The sequence below is a fragment of the Parus major genome, chromosome 21, assembly GCF_001522545.3.
Source record: "Parus major isolate Abel chromosome 21, Parus_major1.1, whole genome shotgun sequence".
Taxonomy (NCBI): Eukaryota; Metazoa; Chordata; class Aves; order Passeriformes; family Paridae; genus Parus; species Parus major.
Window position 1 is genome coordinate 5,861,131 of NC_031789.1, and position 9,204 is coordinate 5,870,334.

The window sequence follows — 9,204 nt, forward strand, 5'->3', positions numbered from 1 at the left end:
GCCGGCGGGCGATGCGCTTCCTCCGCTGAGCGCAGCGCGGCCGAGCCGGCAGGATGACGGTGGAGTTCGAGGAGTGCATCAAGGACTCGCCCCGGTTCCGGTAAGCGCAGGGGCGGCGGGGCCGCTCCGGGAATGGCTCGGGGTGGTGCGGGGGGAGCGGGAGGAAAGGCAGGGCCCCGCCGGGCCGCGCTCCGCGGAGCCGCACCCCAGCAGAGGGACCGGCCCCGCACCCCCGGGCCCGCGGACGGGCCGGAGCCGGGGCCCAGCGCTCTCAGCCGGCAGCCGGGGATGCCTCCGGCCGCAGGCGTTGCCTTGCCGTGCCCGCATCCGTCCCGCATCCCTCCTTCCCGTTCCTCGCCTCCCTCCCTTCCGTGGCCCCCATCCCTGCCGTATCCCGCATCCCTCCCGTGCTCCCACCCTCCTGAACACCGCATCTCTCCCTGCTCCCCATCCCTCCCGCATCCCACCCTCCCCCGCTCCGTTCGGACGCTCGGCAGATGAAAAATTGGGGATTTGTAGGGCTCGCCAGCGCCGGATCCCGTTGGGAGCAGGGCGAGCGGGCATCACCCCGCGGGACTCTGCGCTGATCGGAACCGCCCGCAGAGCCGCGGCCGAGGAATACACTCATTTTCCATGCGCTCACATTCCCATCTCTTGGAGGGTGGATTTTTTTAGCGGTCTTGAAGGAATCTGGGCTGTGACAACAAAGGCTCCGGCTTGGCTGTGCCTGCATCCCCATCAGGCCGCTGCAGAAATGCCCGGGGCTGGAGGGGAAGGAGCCGCCACGCTCCGGGCGCTGATGCTCCATTGTGCCAGGAGCATCCTGGCTGCGGGTCCGGATGGGCTCGGATGTGCTGCTGCTACTGAGGGAAGAGCGGAGCTTGCACGGGGAGCGATCCCCGCCGCCTCAGCGCTGTGTCTGCGTGAGCGAAACACAGACAAAAGCCTGCAGGAGCAGCTTGGGCTGTGTGCGTGCAGGGGAAGGAGCTGGCGGGGGGGGGTCTCTGCTTCCTGCAGATATTTCGTCTTGTTCCTTCTCGGAATCTTTTCGTTTATTTAAAAAAAAAAACCCAACAAAAAAACCCCAAAAGCCAGCTTGCATTTTTTTTGGAAGAGCATTTTAAAACGATTTCTTGGGGTGCAGGCTCCATCCAGAAGGGCTGCAGTGGTCTGTGGCTGAGGCTGGGCTGACAGATTGTCATTTTGTGGTTGTGTGTGGTTGTGGAGAGCTGTAGGTAACACAAGCACCTGGGCGAGTGCCCCTCCTTTACTGCTGCGGGTGGAGATGTGGGAAGAGTCCTCCTGCACGTGGTTTAATTGGAATTCTGCAGGGAGATCCTGCTCTTCCCGGTGCTGACAGGTGATGAGCAGTGTCAGGTGAGATGACAGCTTTGTCTTGCCCAGGCTGCTGCTGCAATCATGGCACTTTTCCATCAGGGAAAAGTTAGGTAGGAAACCCTTGCTTTAATCCTCTGCTCACTTAGCATCAATTAGGATTTATCCACCTTTCCCCCCCGCACCTTTATATTTTTTTTGCCTGTCATTCCGTCCCATTGTGCTGCAGAGCATGTGAGATGCTCGGTGGCACCCGGCCAGAGCTGTGACTTCACTGTCCAGATGTCTCGTCCCACATGGCAGTGACCCTTTTCCTGGTGACGTCAGCATTGATTGATGTGTTTATTTATTTATTTTGCCCGTGGTGTGTGTGTGGGCTCGGGGCCAAGTTTCTTAGCATGCAGGCAACATCATTCTGCTCTGTCTGCTCCGTCCATAAAAACAAAACAGCTCTCAGAGCACTCTCTTGGACCTTTATCAAAAGCCACTTATTTAAGCCTGGAATTATGAACTATTTCCCCCATGGCCAGACACAGTCTGACTGTTAGAGGGAGAACAAGAGATTAGGCTGGAGAAACAAGCTTGGATATTTCAGGAGGGCCAGAATATGTGCAGCAGGGGAATATTTAAACTGTGAACACCTCGAATATTGAGAAATCCTGACATAAGAAGGAAAAAAAAGAACCAACTTGAATTATTCAGACTTTGCACCTCAAATATTGAGAAATCCTGACGTTAGAAGGAAAAAAAGAAGAACCAAGTTGAAATATTCAGGCTTTCTCAAAGGCTGCAGGGTTTAGCTTCTTCCTGTATTTTCCTTCCTTCCAGGTCTTTAATTAGTTCTTTTGTTGTAATTATTTGTTGGGAATGCAAGAGAATCTGGATGTGTGTAAGGGACAGGACTTCTCCCACAGAACACGGCATAGCCCTAAAATATTACAACTCTAAAGAAATAAAATATACCAACATGTACAAAAGTAGATATAAAAATGAGGTGAGAGAAAGCTCCATGTTCTCAGCAGAGACTCAGAAAAAGTTTAAGTCCTTTGCCATAGGAAACTTTGTGGAAGAGGCAAAAATTTAATCCAGATTTCTCATCCCAGTGTAGGAATCATCCTCCTTTTCCTGCTGCATCCACAGGGCCCTCTGCACTTCCCAGAGAAGGCTTGTGCCATGTTTTCCAACTGGTTTATTCTTCTCCATGGAGAGCCTTTGAAACAATCTAATTGTCTTCTGTTTGCCACACACAGGCAGGAAAGAAATCTCCAAAAAAAGAAATTACCCAGGATGAACAAACACCAGATTAAACACGTCCTAATAATTAACAATCACCTCCAACTCCGTGTCAAATCCATCCTCAGAACACCAGAACACCCTCAGTGCTTCCCACTTTATAAATCCCAGTTCCTACAAGAAAAATTGTCTTTTTTTATCTTTCAAATTCCATGATTTAAATGTGTCTCACCTCCACCTTGGCAGATAAAGCTGATTTCTGCCAGGCATCTTGTAGAGGCGTGTCTGCAATTCCAGTAAACAATTTAATGACCTGGAAGGACCTGTTCTTGCACATCTGAGTGCAGCCCCAGTAGATAACGTGGCTTTTATCTCCACGAGGAGTTTGGGAAATCTAGGAACACCTTTTGGCTTGTCCCGCTCTGTTAGGGAAGCTTCTGGTCTGGAGTGCTGCAGGAAAAGACTCATTGCTGTCCTGACCCTTTAAGGAACAGCTTAGATGAATAAATTTGATCATTTTGGGGTTGGAACCAGGTGGTTTTTAAGGTCCCTTCCCACCCAAAGCATTTTGTGATTCCTTGATTGATTCTTTAAAAAAAATGAAGCCTAGAGAAGCTGTGGCTGTGTCCAACCTTGGAAATTCACAGGGATGGAAGAGCCTGGAAGTGTCCAAAGCTGGATTGATGTGGCTCAGAGCAAGCTGGGATAGTGGGAGGTGGTCCTGGAGGATTTTTGAGGTCCCCCAGCCCAACCCATTCCGTGGCTCTGTGACATTGTCGCTCACCCAGGCTGGAAATGCACTCCAGGAATATTCCTGGGGGAATAAGGGAAGAGCAGGAACAAGTGACAGAGGCTGGGCCTGGCTGCAGCTCCAAAAAAACCTCCCCAAATTGCTCTGGGGGAACTCCCCAAAGGATGGGAGCCTTTGTTTCCATAACTAACCCTGCTGATGTAATTGTTGTCATTAATGACACCGATTAATCAGCCCTGCTGTGAGGTCAGGCTTCCCTGGGTGTGGATGAGCCAGAGCTGCTGGAATCTTCTCCTGAGGAGCCCTTGGGATGGTTAAAATATCCCTGCATGGCCATCCAAGCCCCAGGGTGCTGCTGAACAGGTGTCCTGGTTTGAGACAAAATTTGGGAGGAAACTTCCTGAAAGGATGTGTCTTTTAAAATGCAGATTTTAGCAGCAGATTATTTTTGGTTTGGGAGAAAATCTTGGAGAAAAATGGGCAAAAATTGTTTATTTCTCAAGCAAAGTATTCACAAGCTGAAAAAAATGAATAATATGAAACAATAAAACTTCTCATTGTTCTGAAGAGATGGCAAATTCAGAGAGTCAGAGGATTTGGGATTGAGGTCCCACCTGGATCTGAGGGGTGCCAGCTCAACTTCCCTCACCCCCTGGCAGGCTCCTGGCTGTGGTTCAGACATTCCCAGGATTTCCTGGAGCAGAGCTTTCATCAGGCAGTGACCCAGGGACATTTGTCTGACACTGTCTGCTCCTCGCTGTGGCTCTCCTTAGGCAGGGAAAAGGGCAGGGATATAATTCCAGCTCCAGGAAAGAGGCAGGGAATGAAAAAAGACGCTTGCCAGAGGAAAGGGAAGTGGAAAAACGAGTACATTTGGGAGGTATTTTCTAGCTCTGACTGGGGTGTTTCAAACAGAGCAGGAAGAATTAAAACCCTGAGTCAAACTGATGTGGCTGAGTGTGATAAGAGATGGAATTAGAGGAGTTTAAAGGCAGCAGAACCAGTTTGAGTGCCGGGTGAATGTGTCAGCAAAGGCTTCCACAGAAGAAAATTCATAGTGACGTGTCCAGCTGACCCTGAACACCATCACCAGGCAGTTTGAGGGCAGCCAAATTTATTAACTTGCTACTTAAAAGCAAATTTAAATTACAGATCGGCCAGAGGAAGGGTGTTCATCTGTTGAGCTAAATCGATGCAACAAATGGATTTTGGCATTGATTTGAACATGGTTTTTGTTGCACAAGGCTTCTTCTGGAAGCAGGGTCCCCAGTGTTGGTGACAGGACACCCACACAGAGCCTGAATCAACCCTAATGAGCCCAGCTCCTGCTCCAGCAGCATCAGAGATGAGAAATTATCATAAAAGCAGCTTGAAATGACCTGGAACCATCCTAATATCTGTCTTTATTTCTCATCTCTTTATTTCCCATCTCTCTGTTTCTTATCTCTCTATTACCTCTCCATCACTGTGTTTCTGAAGCCAAAGAGGCTGAGAAAGGGAGAAGTCAAAGCAAAAATGTCACCCTGGAGTTGCTTCTTCCGTGGTACCAGCCAGGAGATGCTCTCCCAGTTAGAGCTGCCCGTCCTATCTTTCCAGACCCCAAATATCTCCATGGGAAGGCCCCAAATATCTCTGTGGGAAGGCCCCAAATATCTCCATGGGAAGCTTTCCCCATGGAATGAGGATTTGTTGCCTCTCCTGGGTTCTCCTGTCCATCCTAAATATCTCTTTATGAGGATCCTAAATATCTTTATGTGAAGCTGGTGAGAGCGGAGCCTGGAGAATCCAGAGGCATCAGTGGCTGATGAAATTCCCTTTTATTCATTCCAGCAGCTCCTTTGTTCCATTTCCTCAGCTCAGGCAGAGGATGAGTCCCCCCGTGTGTCTGAACCTGTGGAATAATTCATGTCTGGGATGACAAAGCACCTCCAGGATGTGCTGCCCTCAGCACTGATCGATCCATCATTTATTCCTGGTGTTTCTTTTGCATTTGGGGAGTCTGGAATTCCAGCAGTGGGCTGGGAAAGCAGCACACACCAGGGACATCCCAGGCTGTGTGACAGGAGCCATCTGCTCACCTTCATCCCAGATTCCTGGAGGCAGGATGGGGTTTTTGGCCTCAGCAGCATCATCCAGTGGAGAATCCTTCTGCTGGGCTGTGCCTGGAGGACTTTTCTGATTTTTCTGCTGTGCCAGGCCTCCCTGAGCATTCTCAGTGACACAGCCCCGGTTAATCTGGGGCTTTTTGCAGAGGTCTGTGCCATCAGGAGGGCGGTGCAGGCGTGCCCTGTAATCGCTGGATAAGGAATAAAGCACTGCTAATGTAGGGATCAGGGCTCTGCAAATTCCATTACAGCTCCAGAGTTTGTTAAATGCACGCTGGGGGATCCTGTGGGCCCCTTTTCCCAGTGATTGCTGGTTTGTGGGACACATCAGAGCAGAGGGAGTGAGGCTGAAGGCTCCCAGTTTGGTGGCAGGGCTTAGCAGGGAACAGCTGAACGCTGGAAAGGGTTTGTGCCATGGATGATTTGAGGGGAGGAAGGCTGGGAGCTGTAACCAGAGCTGCAGGAGGGATTTTGGGCTGGCTGCAGCTGTCCCTGGGCTGTCCCCACGTTTGTCAAGCTCCCACACAGCACTTGCCACCCTCCTTTTCAAATTCAAATTACAAAATCACAATTCCTGAATCCAAAACCAACCTGAAACTGGGCTGGAAAGGTCCTGAAGTGCTCTTCTGGAGGAAGGAATGAAACCCAAACTTTGAAGTCCCAGGCTGTTCTGGAACAGCACTGGTCCCTTTAAAGCCTGGTTTCATAACTATGAAATTTCAGCCACAGGATGATTTTTTATTTTTTTTTCAGCAGCAGGAAGGCCACAGAACCAGGAGCTTTTCTGGCTTTGCTTAAAATCAAGCCAGGCTGCTGCTGCCTGGGTGAGCTTGGCTTTCTGGGATAAAGAAAAGAGCCCTTGAAAAGGACCTGCAGTCCAAGTCTGGTTGAATTTTGAGGACAGGACGAAATGTTTCTCTGGGCCTTGAGGGTTTTCTTGCTTGTTTGCTTGCAGCTCTCTTCTCTCTCAGGGCTGGGTTGTGATTCCAGGCATTTGCTGAGAGCAGCTCCCCAAGTGTTTGTTCCACCCAGGGGTTTGTTGGCTCTGCCCAGAGCTGAGGTGGTTCCTATCTAAGGTAAAGCTTTGCTCCAAAAATGAGGGTGGAGGAGAGGAAGTGATAAAAAACCAGACTGCTCAGTGTTACTGTGGGGAGAGGAAGGGGAACCAGGAGCAGAATTTGTTCCCTTTTTGACAGCAATTGCAGGCTTGGAGGGAGAAGGGAAGGAAGAAACATGGCCAGCATGGAAAAATGAGATTTTTTTTACCTTCCAGCAGCTTTGTGATTGCTGCTTTCCCTTCTTTGGGGTGCTGCAGGGTTAAAATCTTGGAATGGGCAAGAATTTGAGGGGCAGAATTCCCTGTCTGGAGAGTGTTGGGGCAATGGGAATTGTATTCCTTAATCCCAGGCTGTGGGGGTAAAGTAGAAGTGAATTAGAGGTGAATTGGGGATTAATTGGGGGTGAATTGGAGATGAATTGGAGGTGAATTAGAGGTGAATTGGGGATGAATTGGGGATTAATTTGGGATGAATTGGAAGTGAATTAGAGAGGAATTGGAGGTGAATTGGGAGTTAATTTGAGGTGAATTAGAGGTGAATTGGGAGTTAACTGTGGGTGAATTGGGGATGAATTGGAAGTGAATTAGAGGGGAATTAGAGGTGAATTGGGAGTTAATTGGAGGTGAATTAGAGGTGAATTAGAGGTGAATTGGGGGTGAATGACAGACTAAGTTGTAAAGGACCCACGAGGACCATGGAGTCCAGCTCCCAGCCCAGCATGAGCTCTGGGCTGTGTGTGCCAGCCTTCCTCTCTGCAGGACCCCCAGGACAAGGCAGCAGTGCTGGGATAATGAACAATAATTCCTGCCAGGAGGGTGGGGGCTGATTTCCTGCAGCTCCACTGCATCCATGCCCAGCTGCAGCCAGCCTGGTTCCCGGCCCAGCCAGGGCTGCCCTTGGCAGCAGTCACTGCCCCCAGCATGGACACCAGCGAGGGAAAACAGGGTCGTGTTCTGCTGCTGCTGCTGGAGCTGCTGGGAGGGAGGGAAAAGGGTCTGTGGTGCAATAAAACAGATTAGAAGGTGTGCTGGAGGCTCTGGAAGGATTTAGGAATCCCGTGCTCCTCCTCAGAGTGCTGAGCTCCTGGCTCTGCCCTGTGGTGGGTGCAGGGTCTGTCCTGCCAAACCCAGGGACACAAAAGCCCAGAGGGGTGAGGGCAGCCCTGAGTGAGCCCCACGTGTTGCTGCAGGAGCTGACTACTCCTCACTGCTCCCCAAAGCAGCCAGTGAAGCAAGAGAATTGTCCCTGCATGAGCTCTTGGGAGAGGATTCCAGGCTTTTCTCTGGGTCGGTGCTTGTTTTGGCTTTTTGAAGAGGGTTTGTGTTGAAGCAGCACATCCACAAGTTGCTTTATTTCTGTTGATATCTGCATGTTGCTGTCTCCTCTGGCCGCTGTTTTTTATAAAGGACAGAATTCAGCTCAGAGACTTTGATTTACAGGAAGGAAAGACCAGGGAATAAAAAAAGCAAAAAAGCCTGGAGAGGCTGTAGGTGTGTTCTGAACCCACGGGATCTGAGGTTAAGCAAACAAACGCAGTGTGGGACGTTCACAGAGCCTCCCACACCTCAGCTTCTTGTCTTGCTTCATTTCCTCTGCAGGAAAAGTTGACTTGGCCTCTCCTTGAGGGAAGGGAGAGCGTTCTCCTGCTCTGATGGAGTTCAGCATCACAGATCCTGCCTGGAGAACAGGGGGATCGGGGGACCTTATTCTCCTCAAGCTGACAATGACAGTTGTCAGGGAATACAGATGGGGTGGGAGGAAACGGCTCGGCTGCACCAGGGGAGGGTCCAGGTGCACATCAGGAGGAATTAATCCATGGAAAGGGGTGGTCAGGTATTGGAACTGCCCAGAGAGCTTTGGAGGTGTCCAAGGAAGGTTGGTGACAAGGTGGGGGTGGATCACAGCTGGGTGGCCTTCAGGGCTTTCCCACCCTGGGATTCTGTGGCCCCACAGTGGGATAAGCCCCACGTGTGCATATCCCAAACATCCCAGCAGGATCATTCCCAGGGAAGGGCCCTCGTTCCCGGGGATTACAAGGCTGATGTCACAGCTCATGGGTGGCACACCCCAGAGCCAAGAGCTCACTCAGTCCTTAAATAAGCATCGAGTGGCACCGTCTAAACAGATTATATCATATCAGAGAGTGAGATAATCCTTCCCTGCATCCCCAGGCTGCTCCAGCACGCTCCAGCAGGGCTTAATCATTCCCATTCTCTTTGGGAAATGCTGCTACTCACAGCACCAGCGTGTGGGGACATGTGTATAAACACAGATGTGCTTCCAGGGCTTGGAACCATTGGGATAAGGTCAGAGGGTATTTGGTGGGAATAAAATGCCCCGCACACACAGGGATAGGGCCTTTCTCAGCACCCAGGGCTTGTGCCAGGCCTTAGTGCAGCATCCCCAGGGTGCTGCCAGCTTGGCAGGGTTGGGGATGCAGAAATGTCCTCAAGAGCAGCCCTGTAGGCCCTGTCATTTAGGGCTCCATTCCAGCTCAGGGACACAGTGCTGGTTCCCACAGCTCGGCCTCTGTGCAGTCTCCCTGCTTTGTTCTCCAATAAACCCAGCTTTGGCAGGAAGTGAGGGTTTGTCCCTGCGCCATGACCTCGTCCCGGGATGTCGGAAACAGCCACCACTATGCTGGCACAGTCTGAGCAGGAGGCTCCCTTCCCTTCCCTTCCCTTCCCTTCCCTTCCCTTCCCTTCCCTTCCCTTCCCTTCCC

At 51.0% G+C, this 9,204-nt stretch overlaps 1 protein-coding gene across 1 annotated transcript in view; it reads left to right on the top strand.

The window, feature by feature from the left end:
• Positions 1-6: 6 nt before the first annotated feature.
• ACAP3 (ArfGAP with coiled-coil, ankyrin repeat and PH domains 3) overlaps positions 7-9,204 on the top strand; it is a 70,332-nt gene continuing 61,134 nt past the window's right edge. The window contains exon 1 of the mRNA XM_015648028.1: positions 7-100. Within this exon, the coding sequence (XP_015503514.1) occupies positions 54-100 (47 nt within the window). The 5' untranslated portion in view covers positions 7-53. The remainder of the gene's footprint in view (positions 101-9,204) is intronic.